The 24,240-nt window shown below is 41.2% G+C and overlaps 1 protein-coding gene across 1 annotated transcript in view; it reads right to left on the reverse strand.

The window, feature by feature from the left end:
• The window catches only part of plxna3 (plexin A3), a 148,953-nt gene that overhangs the window by 86,475 nt on the left and 38,238 nt on the right, over positions 1–24,240 (reverse strand). The window contains exon 6 of the mRNA XM_084917251.1: positions 17,405–17,587. Coding sequence (XP_084773377.1) covers positions 17,405–17,587 — 183 coding nt within the window. The remainder of the gene's footprint in view (positions 1–17,404; positions 17,588–24,240) is intronic.

A 24,240-nucleotide genomic window follows, 5' to 3' on the forward strand; every position in this document is an offset into this window, starting at 1 on the left:
AAAGCTAGCCTAAATGATAAAGGAAATTTCTACCTGATATATGAGTGGCCAATGTTACTCAAATATTCGTCCATTTTTTAGTCAAATAAGATGGCTGCACTGCAATTTCCATCATTTTACAGCTGAATCTACTTCTTCTTGGATACATTTTTGCAGATGAAGGTGAAAAAACTCAGGTGAGATGCACAGGTGCACCAGCCTTGCAGAACCAAAGATAATCAATAATCAGGTCTCGGTTGGGGAAGGAGCTCTGATCTCTTCAACAGTGAAACCAAACAGCACTTCACTTGCACTAAAACTGACTGAGGGTTGGTTCGACTCCAGATTTCTGCTCTGCACTAAAAGAGAGAAACAGGTGCAGTCATCTCCTAATAATAATCATCTATATGAATCTAAATCAACAGATTATTTTCCCTCTCTGGCAGTGAGGATCTATTCCCCGGTCGCTGCTGCGAGAAGGAGAAAAAAAAGAAAAGAAAAAGCAGAAAATGATGCTTGGAAGAAGAGAGAAGCAGGTGCAGGCGGCTCAGTTACAAACAGACATTACTGTTATTAGAATAAAAGCTTTAATTCCCTGTCGTCTCATTAGCCAATAATGGCTCCGTTCCCTCTGAATGCCACAGCTGATTGGCTGACTCATCTCCGCTAATTCACTTTGTGCTAATGGAAAAGAGGAAGAGGAGGAGGACGAGGGTGTGTTCTTTTTAAGAGAGAAAAGGCTTTCAGTCTGTCAGTTTGAATCTGCAGGGAGAAGAAGACTTAAAAAAAACCACACACAATATTTTATAATTTGTATTGTTTGACACAAGGGTGCAGACCAGCAGGAGGCGTAAAAGCAGGCTTATTTAAAACATTTAATAGGTTTTGTAGAGTATCAGTAATTATATTTCTGACAAAAACTGCAATTTGAATGGTCAAAATTATAATATGACCAGCTATAATTACAGTTCGAGATAATTTCATTTAATTTTCCGCAGATTCTCTTTTTCTTCTTGTTGGCCCGGGGCATTTCGCCTTTATTAGGTAGGTGCAGCAGGGACAGACAGGAAGTGCAGATAAATACAACTGGGGAATGACAGGCAGCAAGAGGTCCAGCCGGCTGGGAATTGAGCTGGAAACTCAATGCTGATGGCATTTGCTCCCATGTGGTATGCGCCCTAAGCACTCAGCTAGTGGGTCCCCCATATTACTGGAGCGTCTGACTGGTGCTGAAGAGCTTGTGAGGCTCGTGACATTACAGGAATAAAAACTGAAGAATCCAATGTCTCAACTCATGCATACAGTTTTTACTGAATGCCAGAAATAGAATTAGATGATATTTTTCATCACATATACACTCAACAACTATTAGTACCAGGGTGACTTCCTTTAGATTTGTTTCTTCGCAGTTGTTTTAGGGGTTTTGTTGCAGTAACTATTTGGACATGTAAAGTCTTTTCTTTACTATGGATTAGTAAAAATCTGGCAGATAAGTATTGGAAATGTTAAAAATTATTCAAGTAAACTAAATTCAAATTTTTTGACAGGTTATACCTCCCATGTCAGATCTCTATGATTACATTTTTACAAACTTCTAATATTAAATATAATATATAATGTATTATAATAGTTATAGTACATTAAATATACCTATATTTTAAAATTTTGACCCGTTCTGGACATCTGGAAAATTCTAATTTTGAGTTAAATGAGTGTCCTTACACACTAGAACAGACCAAGACTTCCTGGTTGGAACTTAATTACAGATATTTGGAGTAAAAGCTTTGGCTAGTGAGAAATGCCTTGTGGATGTCTTTAATATAAATACCATTTTACTTAAAAGGCCACAGTAAAAGCAGAATAACAGTTATTGATCACACACCTAAACAATATTAATCTGCCATTCAAATTTGCAATGCATTTGATTTCATGTTAAATGTACACAGTCTGTAGTGTCCACATGTTTTAGGTGAAGCCCCCTTGCTATTAGTAAAGGTGTTCCACAGGGATCAATCACCGGACCTCTTATATTCTCCACACCCTATATACACATAACCACCCCTTAAGATACGATTCTTATATAAAAACATGCAAAACACCAAAAAGTATCCAGTATCCAGCCTTCATGGCTATGGAGTGTTTGAATGTTTGTCCACATTCAAACACTCCATAGACATAAAATGAAAACTGTTTATTGTTACAGACAGTTGGGACTTTAACACTGGACTCTTCAAACCGAAGACAGAAACAAATCGTGCTTCTCTTGCATCACAGCACAGTCTACAATTTCATGTGTGCTTGATTACGGTGATATTGTTTATATGCATACTTCTCAGTCCACACTCTTGATTCTGTTTATCGCAATTGCATCTTTTATGAAAATGCGGGATGGTCCTCTTTAAACAGACCCGACCAGTTTATTTATGAGAGTATTCTTCAAAAGTTTCCCCTGCTCCTTTGTTACACTTAAATACAGTACTTATAATGTCTGGTCACATGATATTCAAACACCAACTCTCAGTGAACTCTGAAAAGCTGTGTAAACACTTTTCTGCCTCCGAATGGACCGAGCCTCAAATACTAAGAAACCGTGCATTATCTTTCTGTATTGCTGTATATGTTCCTGCACACCAGTCTCTCCTGATCTCAGTCTACCTTTACATTAAGGATCTTATAATAGTAAATATAATAACAGTCTTGAGCCCCAGCCTTTCTACTCTCCACTTACTCTGGCCGGTTGAGGCAGACGGCTGTCCTCTCGAGTCTCGTTCAGTCAGAAGTTTTTCTCCTCTCTACTGTCGCCAAGTGCTGCTTAGAGTGGAACCGATGGGTTTTTCTATCAAGTGCCCTGAGATGACTTATGTTATGATTTGGCTCCATCTAAATGAAATTGGATTGAATTGAGACATGTCCAGCCATCCACCTCCTCTGTCTGACTTCTAACTGCATTATAAGGCGCATCAGCCTGATGATCAGACTGAACTGAACACTGAAGTCCTCCATCAGTGAGTTTAAAATCCCAGAAATGCATGAATCATTGGGTTTCTCTACAGCGGCAATCAAAACTGGGAAAAAGAAAAATTATTCTTCTATTTACTCATGAAAAATACTGTAAGGAAAAAACTTTTAATGATGTTCACAACTCATATTCATTACATTAAATCTGGCAGTGACAGCGCCCCAATGTATTTACTGCAAACTCATCAAGATTAGAACACAAACAAGTCTTACTTCCTGCTCGCATAAATCAGAGAGATTAAAGATCTAAATTGAATTTGGTCCATTCGCTCATTTTGTTGATTCAGTATGAAACAGACAGATGACAGACAGATTCCAAGAAACTGCTCAACTGTTTTTACTGGAGAGCAGAGCTCTAAAATCAACCTTACATGTAAATCTGAAGACAAAATAAGCAGACACGTGTACAAAAAGAGTGACAAATTAAAGGAGTCTCAGTAAAGTGTCAGGCCATCATGTGAAGCCCAACAGCTTCTCTAAATCTCTGTACTTAAATGACGAACACCACTCTTCTCGTGCTGGTGGTTCAGTTTTTGTTGAGTGACATAAAAATATTTTAAGTATCCAAAACATCAAGAAGCCAGTGTGTACACAGTAGTTATATCAGTTTTTATACGCTGCCTATGCTCACGACAACCTTTTAAGTTGCTCTGGAATAAAAACGTAGCCGTTTTTTCAGAACTGAGAAAATCGATCATAAAATAATGATCACATGACGAGATCCTTCAAACATGAAAACAGTCTGAGAGTTTGTCCGGTTTGCAGCCTTTTACATTCGTGCGTTTGTTTTGCAAATTAGCCCCACTTTAGAGAGTCATTGACTGAAATAGTTAGAAATGTAAATGATTGTTATTTTGCTCTAAGTCGCGAACAGTGTGTGTCTTTGTCAAAACAAATCCTGGCCTTATGTCACAGACCCGCTTTAAAGCTCGTCCTTCAGCAGCAACAACAGCCTCTTTATGACAGCTTCAATCTCCGGAAATAAATACTCAACATATTCTGATTAAATTCCACCGAAGTTCAAGAAGTTTGCATTTATGTGTGTGTGCGTGTGTGTGTGTGTGTGTGTGTGTGTGTGTGTGTGCGCGTTGGGAGGTGCGGTCAGTGCAGCGTGTCTCCTCTCTCCCCTCAGGCCTGTTTGTTTTGGAACCAGAACAAAGAGAGCTGCTGACAACACACACACACACACGCACACACACACACACACACTTGTGCTTCTATATATTTGAGGTCCCTCGTTGCTACAGTGCATTCTCAGGTCCTAAACCTCGAGCCTCGTCTTCAGGTTAGATCGGGTGTAAACACCAAATATGATCATCACACCGGTTCTCCTAAAGGTAGACGTATGCACGCACATACACACACACACACCCTTTCTCCCGGGACAACCCTTTAGCTTCCTGTCGCCTCACTCTTTGATGACATCACTCTCTCTGAGCCAATTGTCTGTCAGATTAGCTGATACGCCGACAGGCTGCCAGCCACTACTACAACTCCCCCCTCCTGCTTGCACTGAGGGGGTGTTATTATGTTTTGTAAGTCTTGCTGGTACTGCGCCCACTGCACTCGTCTTTGCTGTGACGTTGAACACGGTTTGCCCAACTGGTGCCACTCACTCACCTTTTGGTATTTTATATTTAGTTCATTCATGATTTGCTTTTTGAAAGTCTAACTTTTTTTCTTTTACTGAGAGAACTTTGTAGATTTGCTGATTCTGGCAAGAGAGTTAATAAACTTAAATAACTTTAAAGAAATAAAGAAAAATGATGCAAACCAAATTAAATTGCATAAACATATGGTTACAAAAAGGCTTCCAATATGTCCATTTTGCTCAAACAAAGGTGAAGAAGAAGCTGTGTCTGTTCACGGTGCAACAACAAATACCCACTGAGGTACATCAACCTGTAACTACAAATAAATCCATAAAATAAACAAGAAAGACAAACCAATACGAGGACAACGTGTGTTTGCATCAGCATCAATCTAAACTTACTGATATACCCTCACAGCACCAAACTGCCCCTTTGTGGGTTTAACTTTCATCCGTCACTCAGTTTATGTAGTGACTCTGGCTTTACTTCAAATTGTTTTCCTCTCTTTGGAGGTGCACTGGTGAAACCTCTCCCCTGGAAATGAAACTGAAGATCCACTTTGGCGTTGCCCGTCACTCCTGTTACCTGTGCAGCCATCTGAGGTTTAACTCAATAATACAAATTGCTGAATTTTACTGAGAATCAATGGTCTCTGGTCACCACATCACTGCCGGTCTCTTCCTGTGTAGATGTCCCTTCAGAGGGAATTATGGCTAATCTAAAGATAGATGCAGTGGAGGTCTGCAGCAGCGGATTAAAAGGTCAACCATAGGAGTAAAATATGATTACGGTCCAGCCATTTCTGCCCACTGTCTTCATATACACACCAAGCAGAGAGCACCTTTGTCTAAAGCAAACTTGTTTACAGCATTTCCAGGAGTGAACATGAATGGACCATCTCCTGCTACACCCGACACCGTCAGCATTGACTCATACTGTGCAAGGTTTAGACTGAATGGTTAATCAACTTTTTAAGCAATACTGATATATTTTCAAATATGTCAAAGACCTTTCTCCTTATTCTCACGAGCTATGTCGTTGGCATTTAGGTCAAAAAAAATTTTTCCATCAGAGGGAAAAAATACTAATATTTTGTTACATTTTTAATGCGTTTTTACTTCGTTATATTCCACTAAGTAATAACATGTCAGGCTAAATGAATTTCCATTTATTGTTTTCACTTTAATGGTTCATGTTTTTTGTTCAGCCAACACCCAGCATTTAATGCAGTCTCTAAAACACTCCATTAGAAAGGGGTTAAAACCAGTTCCGACTGTGGTGGTCTGAATCCAAACGTGGACCTGACAGGAAGTGGACGTTGACCTGAAACCTGAAGCCCCAGTGTGTGTTCATATGGAGCTAAATCGAGATAAAAACCACTGCTGCACAAACCTTTTTCTTACCCTGCAGCTCCACCCTGCTTCAGATTCTTAGAGAGAGGTTTAAAAAAAGAAAAAACAGGGACATAAGCGGTGCAGCCACAGTGCTGCTGCCCAGTGAGCAGCTGGGCAGGATGACAGCAGACTCTGCAGAACCAAGAGGATTTCAGTGGATAATCCAGAAACTTAATTCAGTGGGTTTCCACTCTGAGCACCTGATGAAATTCACATAAATCTTCCTGTGCATCAGGGTAAAAAGCTTCCCAGGTTGGAAATGCATAAGTTTACACAAGTCCATCAAAATGCTTTCATGTGCAGCAGCTTGTTTGGGGAGAGGAAGAGCTTTAAAAAACAAAGACTGAGTCCTCACAAGCAACTTTGCATTAAAGCCGAAATGCTCTTATAAAGCTAACCAAATGAGCCAAGTGAGTTTCTCTGAACAGAGACTCACACTGGGTCCATTATTTATGCTGCATTTTGTTTTGCATGAGAACATAAAGAGGTTCTGAATAGGAAATGGGGTAAAAATAACCCAAAGAATCAATGTCAGTAAGCTTACAAGAGGCCATTTATAAAAAATGACTTTGCTAGGAAGTCTAAAAAGCCTCCCTGACACAGGTGTGCACAGACTGACAGCTAAAACAGAGGCACCTTTAACCTGTGCAATTAAGACCCAGCTGGTAGCCAAACTCCCTGCAGTGACAATGAAGTCTTAGCCGAATGCAGCTAACAGGACTAATCAGCAGGACTTTAAAAGCGTACACTGTGGTGTATTTTTAAACCCGGGCCCTATTTTCACGTCTTTTTGGGTCAAAAATAAGGACAAAAGTGTTTGAAACCAGTCCAATAATGTGTTTAAAACAAAACAAAAAAAACACTGTAAAAAAATAAACACTGCTTTAATCCCATAGGGCATGGATCCATGCAACGGTCTGTGAGGGAAATGAGGGCTGGTACAGGTAACGAGTGCATATGTGTATCTTTGACATGCTGATGATTTCAAGAGGAGGGCATCTACAAAGTGGGAGCAATGAGAAAACAAGAAGTTTTTCCAAATAGTCCAGTTTTCTGGAATCATATCTGGATGCATCAGAAATGTTTTTCTAGCATTGTGTATTTCAAAATAAAAGCATCAATCTCGGCAGTGAAGCTTTCACACATCAAAGCCTCTTTTTCTACTCTGATTGTCCGATGACGCATCAATCACAAGTCTGATAAAGAATCACACCAGATATCTGACTCAGTAATTAAATTGTAATTAATAATAAATGATAAATATCTTATTCGTAAACACCAGGGGGAAGCACTGCTCAGAGGGGTTAAACACAGGAAAACTGTTAAACGCGACCTGAATATCTGAAAATCTGAGAAATGAAAGATGATTTGCTTAAAAAAACAAAAATAATCCAGTCCCACCGAGTACTTCAGATTAAGGCGGTATTTCCTGGGACTGGTTAAGGCGGTATCTTTTTTGCTTCAGTGTTTTTCCATCGAGGCCGGCAGCAGGCTGATTGTGTTGCTGGGACTCGGGCCCAGTCGGCCTTCTCTAACAACATAATCACATCAGCTCTGACTGTCGCTGGCAGCCTGACACCTCATTGGAAGCTTCACAGTAAAACCTGCCGGAATCGGATGAGTTCAGCTTTTAAATACCAGCTCTGAATCCAACATTTACAGCCTCATACTCTGATTTTGCTTCCTCCAGGCAGCCACTGGTTTCTATGGGGAAAAAAGGAAAAAAAATCAACCTGCACAACAGTCAGGGTTAAAGTTATGGTTCTAACTGATGATTATCATTGATTGCAGCGATTGTTTTACAGACTACACATCATCTCTTCTGCCAAAAAAGTTCAAAAGCTCATAAAACAAATCATCAGCTCACAGCGATGAACAAAGAAAGCAGCAAACCGGTTCTTCAGAGACAAAGAAATCTTCAAATATGGACGTTTTCTCGTATTTGTTAAAAGAAAAGCTGCAGTTGATTATCAATTATGTTTTGTGACAATCAGACAGGTGCTTATAGTCAAGACTAAACAGAAAAACCAGCACAAACGCAGAGCAAAAGAAATGTTTAATAAATCCACTGAAAACCTCATTAACGACCCCCACATTTGGTCAAAACAACTGATTTGGATGTAACCGATAACCAGCGGATTTAAGTATAAGCCTGGCTGCCAAAGCCAGCTCACTAAGTTTTAGACTGAGGTAAGACTGAGTCTCGGGAGTGCTGCCTTAAGGACAAACTCAGGGAACTATGTTCCCTCTCTTGTCCCACGATCACCTGTGAGCTTCATATCTTGCAAAGATAAAGATAAGAAACTGGCACATTTTGAAAGTTGTCAACACAAAGAAGAAGAAGAAACATCAGATGACGTTGATGATCACGCTGAGAAAGTGAGACGAAGGGGATGTGGGAGCTTCTCCTAGTAGATAACAGGCTTTTATACCCAAAAATAGCAAGCACTATCCCAGGGCTACGTACTCTATACAGGCTATCAGCTACTAGCTGACGTGTAAACTGTAAATAAAAAGAACACAGTCACAATTTTAAATCTGATGGCAACAACATGCTTCGAAAGTTTAGACAGAATCAAAAAGGCGCCTGGTGGAACATTTTGTAATTAATTAGGCTAATTAGTAACATAAATATCCCAGAGAGGCTTTCAGGAGTAAAGACGATGTCGACACTTCAGCAGGTTTGGAGAAAATGAACATTCTCGGCTATTTTAGGATTTTATTATCTACAGTTTTAATGCAGGCCAAAGCCGTACAGGACAGACGAGGCTGAAAAGCATTTTGTGCGGCTGTGATGTTCAGGCTCACCGCATGGGCTCAGGAGCACATCTGCCTTCTCTGGGCTCAAGCTCATTTATGATGGACTGAGGCAAAGCGGAGAACTGCACTCTGACCAAACAAGATATGAAATTCCTCGTGGAAATCACGGATTCTGTGTTCACCGAGCTTCGGAACAGAGGAACCATCCCAGCTTCTCATCAGCACACAATTCATGAGCCGGCACCAGCGATAGTGTTGGGGTACATTAGTGCATGTGGCACGGCAGGCGCACATAAAGCACCATTAATGCTGGATGTTATTTACAGCTTAATGACACAGCAAAATATTTAAGAAACATTTTGCTGCTTTAGAAATGAAATGAAAGCACCAGCAGTCTGATGGCAACAGCCAGGAACGTAATCTTTAGAAAGATGGAAGAAAATGTGGCAAACAAAGGATTTAGAGACTGAAACGATGACAAACTGCTGGACAGCAGAGAGTAGGACAAAAAGAAGAAGGAGGAGGATAAAAGAGTCTGACAGGCAGAGATAAAGTCAACAGAGTTTGAGTTACAACTTGTTTTCCCTTCTGTCATAGCGCAGAGTCTCAGTGGAAAAGCATCAGGAGGGCTGACAGACGCTCTGTGGTCAGCACTGCAGAAACTAACAATTATTACTCCCTGCTAATTTAATCTTATAGCGACAGTTTGACATTTTAGGAAAAACCATCCCTTCACCATAACTGTCTGGTATACTGCTGGATGCATTCTTTTCTTCCATGAATGCAACACTTTCATGGTTTGAATGCTTTTCTTTGCCTGTGTGAGGCTCTTTTAGTTCCCTCTCTGGGACACTGCACAACCTGGCCCTCGGATCTGTTTTTCTTCTTCTTCTGGTGGTACATATTATTATTTCTTAAATGTGGCCAATATCAGATTTCAGTGTGAACTCGTCACAGTTTAAGCAGTGACTGAATGCCCAAAAGGGACAATGCAATATCGCACACAGCACGCTGTCATACCGAGTCAAACACGGAGGCTATTGAAGGCATCGCTTCCAGTTTCAGTTTCATTTGAAAGCAGATAATAACAAGAGTGAGGAAAATAGATCCTTTTAATTATGAATTTTGTGGCATAATAGCAGCGATTTCTTTAGGGAGAGATATGAAGTGGCTACAGCGACCGACCCGGAGACTTAAACCAGAGTTTTTAGTGAAAGAGCAGACTGGCAGACTGAAGAGAGCAGGCTGCAGTTTGACCATGTCAAAATACTTTAGGGACGAGTGCTCGCCTTTGTATTCGCCTCTTGTCAATGCACGAAACTGGTGAACACTCAATTTGCAGCTTTGGGCAGTCCAAGATCTGTGTTCCTGAGTGAAAACGGCTGAAGAATGAGTTCATTATTATCATTCTAATCAGGCAGAGACTGGAAAAACCCACGTGGAAGGTCAAAACACTGTTAAGCAGGAGACTCGGGTTTGTTCTTAGTGTGTGAAACACATAATGTACATAAAAGATGGATGTTGCAACCATGACATCACACTTTTGCAACCAGACAAGTCGCCCCCTACTGGCCATTAGGGAAAAAAAATGCAGGTTTAAGGTGCTATCTTGATTTACATTATTAGCTTTTTGCTTAGGTTCAGTCACCAAAACATGTTTAGTTTACGGAAAACGTGACGTTAAACCCTTTTGGACAAACTGCTCCTCTTTCTCAGTTACCCCACTGAGGACAGGACTTATTAAGAAGGTCAAACATTAGAGGCATGAACATGAACAGTGTCCAGTTTTAGTTTAAACTGACAAAAATGCATACAGTTTCCAGGTAATGGCAGCTGTTTACAAGGACTAATAAATCCTCTTATACTGACATTCAGAAATGTGCTCAGAAAGTCTATACAATTACCAGTAAATACAGCAAAACATAGAAATTAGTGCTTGTCTGAATCAATATTTCTGTCCACTAGCAGAGCCACCAAACAGAAAACACAAGTCTCTGCGACTCAGACCAAACGACTTGAAGACATGAGTAGAAAAGCAACTTTTAATCAACGCTAATCAGCTTTAAAGCTTGCGTTTCACTGTCTGTCCGTCCATCTGGTGAGTATGATGAGTGAAAGGTCATGTCTGCCTCTGGGATCTGCTCCAAAGATCTGTTTCAGTCCAAGATGATTCGATTTTAAGTGCAGAGTTGTGATAAAAGATGAACAAAGAGTTCTGGAGGCTGCTGCTCTGACATTTAAAATCACACTGACCTCGACTTTTCTAACATCCACAGAGTTGTAGGTTTGTGGTCTCTGTTTATCTCTTTTTAGTCTCTTGCCAAATTACCAATTCAGCCTTAATTCAACTGATCAAGCGTCTGAGCTCCCATCCCAGCAACAGCCAATCAGATCAGCCAAGTTGGGAACCTCTGGAATGCTTTGTGGAGACGAAGACACGGACAAGTCCTGGCATGAAACCAGTTGGTCAGAAGGAATCCAGCAGCAGATTAGTGAACTGTATGATGGTGAGTTAGTGTGGGGTTGGTTCAGATGCTGTAAATAAAAAACAAAAATGACACGAACAATGGAGCTTGGCACAGTATGTCCTTTGGTTCAAACGGCTCTTTCAGAAGTCTTTATATTATTACACTCTGTAATTACAAAACCAGGCATCAGAAAATGCTGATAGGACACCTCCAGCTGCAAATAAGGCAATTTATACTCTAATTTTGTAGATTGAATCTTAATTGAGCTTTTGATGTGTGACAAAGTTTCTTCTGAAAGTGAGCCAACACTATCGTTTCTTCAGCAGAGCCACGTTTGGCATTTTTACTGCTGCTTTCAGCCTTTTGGTGGGAGAAGTGAACCGTTTCGGCTCGACGTGCCAATTCAGCAGCAAGCAGTCAATCGCAAAATAGTGGTTTGTTTAGCTTTTGAATCTTTATGATCTGACTTCAGAAAAATGGCTCCACGAGTCTAGAGATGTGCTCAAAAGCCTGAAGTCTTTTTGTCCTATTTTTAAACTGCGTACATTTGAAAAAGCAAAGGTCTGAAATTCATGTGATGTTAGCGCAACAGATTTTAACCACATATGTGGACATCACATTTTGCATTGTCTAGACCAAAATACAGCATTTTGCTCTACAAGGGCCTGATATCCACGTACGAGGACGTTATACTGCCTCTGTTCTATTGAAATGTAAAACAAATGTCATCATATGTGGATCTAATTTTTCTCAGAAACAAAAATCTGGTTAAAAAAACAAACAAAAAACAGGTAATTCTTCACTTTTACCATCATCAGGACCCAATCAGCCCAAATAGCAAAGAGAAATAAAAAATGCATGCTATGGAAGAGTTTGGGTCTTAGGAGGTTAAAGCTCAGTGGATAGTCAACCACAGCGCTTCACAGAGTCGCACCAGGCAACTCAAAAAGGGTTAAACGCGTTTAACTCCACTACCTGTACCAAATGATTTTAAAATGGTGCAGATGCTGATGGAAGCATTTCCATGTAAAACAAGTTTCTCATTAAGGATAACAATGACCTATATGGTACAATGGTAAACATGTAATAACAGACGTGTTCTCATGGCAAAATACTACATGCTTTAAATATCCCACATTACAGTGCAAAAAAAAAAAAAAAGTAATTCATGTTTACGGAAGTGCCGTCCTCATTTGAAACGATTGGCCGCTTCAAATGAGGAAGTGGCGATTGAGCGTTAAATGAAAGATTTGAAATGAGGGGAAACTGCTGATTAACTGACTAATAAGACCATTACTTATCTTAATAGAAATTGTCAAACCCAATGACTGGCATAAAATGAAAATCAGTCCATAAACTTATAGATTTTTTGGGAAAAATAATCACTTTGAATTTAACAGGCTTAAAGGGAAAGCGAGGGAAAAGCCTCCCAGCCAGACTGGATTTGGGTCTATTGCTTATCGTCTTGTTGGGCGTTGAAGCAGTGGAGAGCTTTTGTTGGATGCCAGCAGCTCAGAGAGTTGAGGAGGAGGAGGAGGAGGAGGAAGTTCCACTAAACATAGAAACAAGAGTTCTCCGCCAACTCCAAGCCACACAGAGCCCAACATCTAAAACCAAACCCAGTGATTTTCACCAAGCTGTTCACTGTACAGACTACACCCCCGGCCATTCCTCCCTCTCTGCCTCGGTTCCTCCCTCTATCCGTCGCTCTCAGAGGTCAGCTTTCAGAGAAATATCTCCCTATGTGAATGAATATTAAAGCGGCAGCTGTGTGGGAGGAGAGGTGAGCGGGGTGAACGCCAAGAGGATTCATTCACCACCCATCCTCCGTTTTCAGTGTTCAGGCAATTAAAATTCATTGTTGGCAGGCTGGAAAATGGAGATGATTGTGTGGTCAAATGTGGGAGCAGAAGAGGGTTTTTAATGCATCTTTTAATTTTAATGACTGCTGATGATGTGGATTAATGTGCCCATCGTGAAGAGGACGATGTATAGAGAAGCTTTGCATTTATTCAACCAAAAAGTCAAAAGGGCAAAATTACTGGTGAATTCATTTATTATTTTTAACTTTAAAATGCATGAAAAGGATGAATCCAAATCCCTCCAATTTAAATTGAAAGTCCTTTAAATATTTGTGATTGCACTGCACAAAATATTTTTCTTTTTGGAGAGATGGTTGGGTCCCCTAACGTGTAAAGTCTTTTTGCTTGATTTAAATTTGGTGTCCATCTGTACTATCAGAAATCCAGTGGAGATCCTTTAAAGCTCCTTTAAGGTGCATCTAGTTGCCATTAAGGGCGTTGCAGAGCTCCTTCTGGAGGATTTAGTGGTCCATGAAGACAAAGACCAGCTCCTTTCGGTGCTCATCGTTGTTGCTAGGGACATGTTAAGCATCTTTGTAGTGGTTTAAATGGTCCTTCTGATTCTGGAGAAGATGCTTTAGGAGATTTACGGTAATCATACGGATAACTAAAGACTTAGCACTTTAGCAAAACACCAAATGGGGGCTGTAACAAGGTTCTCAAGCAACTACTATACACCTTAATTACTGTACCAGCTCATCTAATGACCCACAGGTGTTCAACCACACAAACTAGCCCATAAATCGCTTAAGACCTTAATAGACCTTACAAAAAGGCGCCAAACGCCCAGTACTGAACCAGTTCTGCCTTTGTGCCTTTGAGAGCCAGCCCACGTTTGGAGAGGTTTGAGAAGTGTTTGTTATATAGCATTACTAGCAGAAGTCGGATAATTTCTCTTCTGGGAAGAAAATCAGAAAATGCGTGGGCTGAATCTGTCCATCATTGGTTAATTTCTTGAGTTAACCACTACCAAGCCACTGACAGTGGTTCCAACGGTGGGCGGAACAATTTTATGGTGTTGTACTGATGCCAGCTCTTCATCGCTGGCACAAGTCCTGTTTCTTTGTGGAAATGTGTAAAATGAGTTCTAGCGTCAGCACCAGCACAGCATCCAGGGAAGAGAAGTACAGAGGGATTTGCTGAGGTAGACGTCAAGCCAAACTGAAATAAACTAATTGTGTTTAAGAGACTTAAGGACCTTTTGTAAAATCCCAGACCTTTGAAAGACCTTAATAAGATTTCATCAGGTGGTTGAATGCATGGGTTATCAAATGAGCTCTGAAGAGATGTCAAACTATCTAAATGTCCTAAAGTTCCTCTAAAACATCTTCAATGATGACTCTAAGCATCTGAAAGACCTTTAACAGCGTATCAACAATAGGAACCTAAAGAACTTAAGTTTGCTGCTCTTCCCAGGTCCCCCAAACAATGTCTAGAAGTTCCAGACTGATTACCAGGATTACCAGGGTATCCTTGGAGGTCCTGGCTCCCAAGAACTTAAGGAGGACCTCTAAAAAAAACCCTCTAAAATAAATTTCCCTGTAACCAACGAAAGCTTTTAGAGACCATATTGTGGTGGCTTTAACCGGTCGAACGCATACAGGTTGTTAAACATCTAGTAAGAGATTTCTTTGTAGGACGGATCATATGACAGATGATTTGACATGTTTAACCATTTCAAAGTCCTAAAAGAATAAAGGTCCTAAAGGCAAAGGTATCTTAAAAGAGCCTAGAAATATTTTAACACCCTAAAAAGAACCTGGAGAACTTGGGCTCTCGTTCTTGCTCATAACAAACTTCTAGAACATCAACATCTTTAACATCTCCAAAGAACTTTGTGTTTTTGAACATCTTTTCCTTTTCTAAGATAATCATTTATTTGTTTTTGTGAAGGTGCTCAGTGATGCTCCTTGCCAGACGCACTCGTTTGACTCTCAGACAGTCTGAGACTTGTAAATTCTACTTGTGCTTTACTGGACGAAATTTTGCACTGGAGTCAACAATGTCAGAGCGCAGTCAGGCCAACGGTCCACTTTACACGTCTGTCCTGTCCTTTTCACTTGGTTTAGGTTTTTAGTTTCACCCACAGAGTGTAGGAAAGCTTTCTGCCGCTCAGCAAAGTCTTAAATCCTCCAGAGAGGACGGAGTTTGCGCTGTGGGAAACGGCGAGTCTTTAACTGACTGCCGAGCCCTGAAGGAGACAGAAAACAGACATCTTGTGCAGCTAAGTGGGGCATTTTTCTGACAGCAGCAGACAGTCTGAGCATCTCTGCAGCTTTCTGTGAGGTTGTCCGACACCACTGAGACAACTTTACAACTTCAACAAGGCTGAGAGCATCTGTGCAGAGACACCGGCCCCATCCTGAACTGTCACTGCTCACATTTACTTTAATCCTGCACCAGTCCTGCTTCCTGTCTCCGTGCTGTTTATCTCTCCTGCCTGAGAATAAAAACCCTGGAAATGAACAGATTGTGTTTGCTGCGTTATGAAATCAAAACAGCGTTCAGCTTATTTTCAGCTCCAGATAACAATAATAACAGTGGCGCCACAGGCTGCAGAGAGCAGGCTGGCACATATGGAGGTGTGACCGAGGATGAGTTTCATAAGCAGCAGAGAATATGTAAAAGAAATGAAATATTTATCAGATACCTGTTGCCTATGGGTATTAATATGGTTATTTATTTTATTATGGAGTCCCCGTTAAAGGCTGAATAACCAATCTGTCTGGATACATGTGACTATTGTTTACAGAGGTGTGAAAAATCAGACTCTTGATTTTGATATTCCAACACCTGAACTCAGATCTGAGATACAGTAAAGACGTGACATCAAAGCTTTCTCAGACTCACAATGAGTTTTCATTCATACGTGATCGATATTTGAACATTCATCTCTCCCAAAGCCACCTGAGTCTGCAGCGTGCCAACAGGTTTCTACAGCTTTACAAATCTCTGCTTAAAACTTAGTCTCTTCTGTAGCCACCGACTATCAAATATGATTATAAAACTCATTTTATTTTGTTGATTCTGGTTCCAAAATTACTTTTGCTCAAAAACACAAAAGCTTTCAGACCATTAAAAATGTTTTGCTGGTGGATTTTTAATTATTTCTAAAAATTTTAACTGATCCTTTCTTGGAGCTACTAACTAACTTATTATTAATGAGTAATAGAGCAAATATCAAACTGCAGTAGATAATGAAAGACTGTATGTGATGTTTCCAAATGAGTCTTTAAAATGCATCCAAATTATTTTTGGGAGACAGAAAAGAGGAACAACAAAGACGACACATGGTGAGTGTAGCTGCACCGAGCAGAGGTTTTCTTCTTTTTTTCTTTTTGACATTGTTTGGAGACGTATTTGAAGACAGAAGATAACAAACATAAAAATATTGTTGGTTTTTGTCTTTTTAATCATTACTGTATTAAGTTTATTTATCAGGTGTGAGGTTTTCAGGAGTAAGAGTGCAAATGAGAAGAGAAACACAGCATTTCTGAAAGCAGTCGACTCAACAGTCACGCACACATCTCAATAAACATTTGCACTAAAGCCTCATCAGGCAGCTTCGGAAAAGACATTTGATGAAATGAACAGAATAAAACTGAAGACATTCCTGTATAAATGCACTCTCACGCCGTTTTCAGAGCTTTGCAATAACTGTTATGCCACAGCTGAAATTACTTTCAGCGCTGATGAACTGAAGCTCGGTAATAACGCAGCGTGAAGACTCACTTCTTCTAAACGCTGCCTTGCGACCGTTCCCAGTGCTACAGCTTCACAGCTAAACACCTCAGACACAGCCGAGTTTGACATTCGACAACGAACAAACAAATGATTCACAGGTGAGAGTCACACTGACGACTGATAACATCACATGGCTCCATCCGAGTGACAAAGAAAGCTGAGTACTTTATCAAAACCGCTTATAAATGGAGAACAAACACCTTGATTGTTTCAAGATGGACTGCAATCAAACAGGTGAACTTCAATCTCTTCCTTTCATCAAAGAGCCTCAAGTGATTTAAAACATGAATAAGACAATTGTCTCTCTATCTTTCCTTCTAACCTCCTTAAACAGAAACTCTAGAAAGCAATCAAAGCCCCAAAAGCAATTTTAAAACATTAATGCAGCCCTTTCCTCTCAGCAGAGGAAACAAAAGCCCTCAAACAGTCCACCGGTATTCCTTTCCTGTCATTCTGTCCTGTCTCTCTTAATTCCCTTCCCTGACTTCCTTCCTTTCCCACAGAGTACCCAACTCAAACAGGAGCGCAAACATATTCACAACAGCTTTTCCTCCTCGGTAGACTAATCATCCGTTCTTTCCTCCTACCTTCTTCAGCTGTCCACTCCGGGTTCCCACGAACACCACCGTGTGCTCCCCGTAGGTGTATGCGGCCACGGCGCCCATGCCCTCGGTCCGGTCCTCGTACAGCGGCTGTCCCTCGATCACCCTCAGGCCTCCGAGCGGCTGGTTCAGTACCAAACCGCAGAAATCATCTCCGATCTGCTTCGGCTGTGGACCAAAGGGAAAAGGTGGCATTATTAGAAAATATCACAAGAAGCGAGGTCGCTCAGCTTCAGATGAAAAATAAGAGGAAGCTGCCGCTTTCCAAAGCCACCTAATACCAGCGTTATTGATCTGGTGCCCGCCTTCAGTCCATTAGGGGGGGGATCAGTATCGGCTCTCGACAATAGCGCGACATGTGGCCCCTTAACTAAAGTTAAAGCAGCTTGAGAGCAAGATGTACAGAACGAGTCGTCCAGAAGACAAAAGTACAGACAAACACTTTGGTGTTTTGGTTTTTAAATAGACAATTTAATGCTGATTTTTCTTTGGTCAGATGTTCAAAAGTCATTTAAAAGATCAATATAAATGATTATATACAAAACCCTATGTGATCGCTTTGTTTACTTCTTATATTCCCATCGTGATTCTTAATGCGCTGCAGACACCAGTGTTTTAATAGGAGACTGCAAGACCACATGGACGTCACAGTCTACACAAATCATGACTGCTCAGGCCTAGCGGTGACTTTAGACCAGCGGTCCTCAACCTTTTTTGCGCTACGGACCGGTTTAATGTTAGACAATACTTTCACGGACCGGCCTTTAAGGTGTCGCGGATAAATACAGCAAAATAAAATGATGCGACCAAGAAAAATCTGCGGTATTCTGTAAATATAATAATAAACACAAATTCACTGAGTAATTGTGTAACTTTATTAGCAGCGTCCTCCTGAAATGCACCAACAACATTGAGCGTAACATCCTCCTCTCTGCCCCTTAGTGCTCTCTGGTCGCTATGGTAACCTGTAAATATTTCTTTCAAAATAACACAAAACTACAACACGGGAAAAGACCCAGAGAAAAACCCTGAAAACCATGAATTTCACGCCCGAGCCTCAACTCTCGCGGCCCAGTACCAAACGACTCGTGGCCCGGGGGTTGGGGACCGCTGCTTTAGAAAGCACAGCTTCTTTTTATTTCAAAGTTTGTGTTAGGTTTTGTATTGTTGATTGTCATTTATGCTTAGAAATATCTACTTATATATGCTTAGAGTTTTATAATTGGAGATTATTAAGGATCAAACCTCTACCAGTCTGCAAACTTTTTGTGCATTCCAGAGCACTCTGGGAGCACGGGAGAGGTCGTACCTTCTCTTATTGTTTTATGGTAGGATAAACGTATCTTTATCTGTTTTAGGCTAAGTGCCTTTTGTTTAGATGAACTGTTGGACTTCCAGACCAGCAGGTTTAGGGAAGTCATTTATGGGGTCCCACACACACACACACACACACACAGGCAAGGTACTCTTTGTTTGTATGTAGACGTCATATGTTAATGAACCTATGCATATTCACGTAACCTCAATAAAAGAGCAGTGTTACGGGGGAGCGGACGAGAGCAACTGGGGTCAAGCGAAGGAACGGCGTTTGTCCGGTTCTCTCCCGTGCACGAGAAACATGAAGAACTTTGCCTACTTCGTGTCTTGCTTTGCTGTGTAATTATATTGTCTTCAACGTTCCAGCGAATAGGTTCAAGCTACAAACCTATCATTAATTGGTTCTTCGAGGTGGATCCCTGGAGTCGACATTCACCGAGGGGAGAAGAGACACGCTGAAAGACAGACGTCAGCCAGGAAGTTCCTGTAGTAAAGTCCCGAGACGTGAGAATTTGTCATCGGGCCAGTGGATTAGCTGTCTGTTTTCTGTCCTCGATGAATGACGATCGGCGGGATTCGAGGCTGATATTACACGCTAAGCAACACCAAGTAAGTTTAAGTCTTTGCCACTGTGTGCGGCAAAGCACGCAACCACTGTGTGAGGTTGCGTTGAAATTCTTTATCACTGTGTGCGATAAAGCGCGTGATCATTGCGTTGTAAGTCTTTGCCACTGTGTGCGGCAAAGCACGCAGCCACTGTGTGAGACTGCGTTGAGACAATAGGCCTAATTTTTGTTGGTTGTGAGTGAGGATATTTGTTGTTGTTGTTGTGTTCGTGGTGTTTGTGTGAGTGAGCGTGGAGTAGAACACGTGGTCTGTGACGCCAGCTGTTGTTGTTATCATGGGTTCCCAAAGCAACCAAGAGTGCGTCAGAGGGTGAAGAGAAGTGTATGATGGAATTCGCTCTCGGCAGCATAAAGTATTTAGAATATTGGCCAAAAAGAAAAAATAATTTTGAGTGTAAACTGCTTGCTGGAAAATGTTAGAAGTTTTCAGAAAACACAGCAGCCCTGAAGAGCGTGTGGGGAAGGCCAGCCCACATCAGCAGCAGTTAAGATATGCTCTGGTGAATGGCTTTCCCCCACCCCTTGCTGAAACAAAATGTTTAGATGATTCTTTAGATTGCCCTGATCAACAACAGCCTGTGCTTCAGACCATTAATTTAACCAATTGCTAAAAGTAATCTGCATTAAGCTTAGGGTTGCTCAAATTCAGTACAATGACATATGAGCTGAAGTGATATAGGTAAATATTTAAACTAATGATGTGCATAGAGGCACTTGACCTGTGTGAAAGACTGTCGTCTTATTATGAGCCATTGCTGAGATATAGAGCACACCTGTGAAAACAACTAATATGCTGAACCCTGTATGAAACATCTAAAAGTACATGATGGAGACGCTGAATTTAATATGAAAGTGTAAGTCTTTGCCACTGTGTGCGGCAAAGCACGCAACCACTGTGTGAGGTTGCGTTGTGGTCTCTTCTGAGCTGATGAGCAAGCTACACATTATCAGATCAGGAGCTGGCTGAGAACTCATCAAAGAGAAGGAAACAGAACTATGATAACTGTGATAACTGGAGTTTCCGTGAGCAGTTTTTCTGCATCTTGACTCGTGTGTGTAGAGTGTTCATAGCATCAGCATCATGTTTTTGTTTATTTGTTTTGTTGGGTTGAAAATAATGAAATAAACTTGTGATCATATTTATGGATCACCATGGCACATGCCATTGGCCAAATGATTTATTTACGCAGATGAAAAAAGTGAGTGTGAATGTGTCTGACGTCACAGTGTTTTTGTGCGCTGTGTAAAAGTAATTGCCTCTGATTGTGAGAGCGGTGACGCACAGGCAAGGTACTCTTTGTTTGTATGTAGACGTCATATGTTAATGAACCTATGTATATTCATGTAACCTCAATAAAAGAGCAGTGTTACGGGGGAGCGGACGAGAGCAACTGCGGTCAAGCGAAGGAACGGCGTTTGTCCGGTTCTCTCCCGTGCACGAGAAACATGAAGAACTTTGCCTACTTCGTGTCTTGCTTTGCTGTGTAATTATATTGTCTTCAACGTTCCAGCGAATAGGTTCAAGCTACAAACCTATCAGTTTGACTGCTTGATCAAAACAAAAACCATTGTCGCCGTTAAACCGCTCAATGTTATCAACCATTAACTTCACCTCTGAACACCGCAGGAGAAACACAGTGCATTTATGCTTCTGCGTTAAATCTGTGTCATAGTTATGTCACATGACCCCTTTGAGACCCTCTGCTGTAATCTACGCTCAGGTATCTGTGCACCTCCGCAGAAATGGAACTGTGCATCACTTCAACGCGGCCTGTTCAGCACTGCATTTCCATCTACTTCGTCTGCTACCAGGTTTTGCATTGACTGGAAGGGAAAAGATCAACTTGCGGAGAGAAATTCCACCTGCCTGTTGGTGCTTTGATGGTGAAACTGCAGAGCAACATAGACAAACTGTACACAAGTACACGCTGCCTACAGCCACTCGCACAGACTGCATCGTAGGCTCTACACGAAGAATTCTAAATCAAGCTTTAGATGTAGGGTTAAGAGCCAATTACACTCTGCTGCAGACACGGACGTGGACAGCTGAAGACATCACGGCCAAGTAATCATTCCTGTTATACTTCTTGGACATGCGTCTAAAAAGGTTCATGTGTACTTGCTGCAGAGTGTGCATGGTCACAAACATTTGTAGGCATGCAAACATCCTTTCAGAGCTCTCTCTCTTGTGCTCTCTGATGGATGACGACATTTAACGATAATGCAAAATAAGTGCTTGTCATGCAGAGTGGACAGGTCTCAAGCTACCGATGAGTGCACTGATTGACATATGACAGGGTAGTAGAGACAGAGTGCTCTAAAACCAATCAGTGACAGAGAGATCCATGATGAGTGAATCACCTACTTAGGGTTAGGTTGCATTTTAGCCTCATACTTAACAAGCACAGCTCCAGAAAATAGATGTTAGCTTTCAAATAAAGTCTCTAACACTCGGTTATACGATTTCCATTAGATTATACCAGGCACCTCAAACGTCTACATATAAGGGATGAAACCAAACCCAGTCGCTGTCCTCCAGGTGGATATTATCAGGTTAACAAACAAACATCGTGTTTTTATTAAACTTTAACACACTGATAGATTACATGAAACTTTAAATACAAATGTAAGGAAAAGCAAGTAAAAAATGAGCAAACGTGGGGTGCATGGTGGAGGACAAAGGGCTGTAGAGCCAAAGTGCTTCATGCTTCTGTATGTTGCCCACAGGGCAGAGTGTATGGAACAGGGAGGAGACGAGTTATTACAGGGTCCACATACACTCAGAGGGTAGCTAACACCCTGTCATTAGCGGGTTAAGGCCTTGATGCATCACAGCGACCGTACAGGGTGGAAAGTCTGAAACCCAAATGTTCGAGCCAACACTCCACTGGCAAGTTTATCTCCATTTTTGCACATCAAAAAATAGAGATAAATACCTTTTACATCTTAAAGGTTCACTCCTGGGAATAGCAGTCAGAATGGTTTCAGGTTGTTTGGATTAGATAAAAAGTTTCCCTCGCCATCATAAATCCCTCGTGACACCTTCAGCTCTCAGTTTGTCCAAATCATCCTTCTTCAAAGATGACTTTCAGCTCAAATTCACTTTCACACAGCAACATCTGACTATCAAACATCTTGTGTCGTGTGACCTGTCAGCTAAGTGTTGATTCACTTAAAAGATGTCTGGCTTCTATTCAACATTTAATGTTTTCAGCTGAAACCTGTGTGATGCCGACACAGGACAAATCAGAAGTCTAAAGTCTTTAAAAGGCTCAAATGCTCAAAGCAGAGATACTCAACTGGTTAATAAAGAAACAACAACATTTATTTTCAAATCAACTCACTTATTAATTAGCCAGGACGGACCACACGCCATGTAAACGGTATATTTAACTGTCCAAATACTTCAGCCAACTCTTTGTGTAACATAGAAGACAGTTTGAGTCTCTTCAGTTTTATTAAGTGAGATATTAAATGGTCCCTGGACAAGTTCACGCCCTAGTGCAGTGGTTCCCAAACTTTTTTTGCTAGCCCCCCCTTTGTTTTACAAGAAAAAATGTTCGCGCCCCTCCCCCTCGCGCGCGCACACACACACGCACGCACTAACACATCCTCCAACCACACACACCCATATTTTGCTCCATTGCGGTTTATTTCACACCTCAAACATTTAGTAAACAATTAAGCAAATACAAGTAATCTGCAATAAATTACAGGTAGTAAGAAAATAAACTACTAACTCTTTTACGCTATGTCCACACCTACACGGGTATTTTTGAAAACACAGCTGTTTTGTTCACACGTAAACGGCGTTTTGAATCACCGAAAACTGAGATTTTGTAAAACTCCTTTTTTGCGTTTACGTGTGGACGAGGAATACAGAGTTCGTCACGCAACGTCAAAGGTATGTGCCTTTTTTCACGTCACGCTGTGCGCACATTATTGTTTACATGAGATGAATTGCAGAATGGCAGATAGAGACAAAATACTGTTACTGTTACTCTGACTATCTTCAGTTTTTACAGCTTACATACACACGTTGTGATTTGGCGCTTTATAAATAAAATTGAATTGAATTGAATACACACGCAGTTACTGTCCCTCCATTTACAAAGGCAGAGGCTCACGGTGTGATTATTTTACATGTAGTTGTTTTTTTCCTGTGTAATAATATTCAACATTGCTATCAATACATTTTTGTATGTATGTATTTGTATGTATTATCAATACATTTTTGTATGTATGTATTTGTATGTATTATCAATACATTTTTGTATGTACTGCAGGGAGACCTACCTCGGCACTTGCGCAGGTGAAACCAAAGGGCAGATGTGCTTCACCATATTTTCTAGTCTTTGTCTTAGAATGAAGTTGGTTTGGAAACATATTCAGCGATGCTTCATCTCCTGCTTTGCGTTTGTGTGGACCCCCGTGCTAGCAGTGTCCAAGCGTTGTTTTTGTTTTTGTTTTTGTTTTTCCCTTTTCATGCTGCGCCCCCTGCAATGGCTCTGCGCCCCCCCTAGGGGCGGGCCCCACACTTTGGGAAGGTCTGCCCTAGTGTATGCCTGGTTGCTCACCTTAAAGCCTGCAGGCCTTGAAAGCTGAGCAGTACTACCTCTGAGGTCTCGGGTTTGTTTCCTGCACATTTACTTTGCTTGCGAGGAATGCATAAGCATACTTTAAGATTTATTTACTTTCTAAGATAACAAGTGATCGACTGTAGAGGCAGGGGGGTGGTTCAGCGATTAGCAATGTTGCCTCACAACAACAGAGTCCTGGGTTAAAACCCGGGCATGGCTCTTCTGGTGGGAGTTTGCATGTTTATCTGCCAATGAAACTTTAACTCCACAGTGATCAGCTGCAGCTGGTACCGGACTA

This window comes from Perissodus microlepis, chromosome 20, assembly GCF_051167445.1.
Source record: "Perissodus microlepis isolate ML-2025 ecotype Zambia chromosome 20, ASM5116744v1, whole genome shotgun sequence".
NCBI lineage: Eukaryota > Metazoa > Chordata > Actinopteri > Cichliformes > Cichlidae > Perissodus > Perissodus microlepis.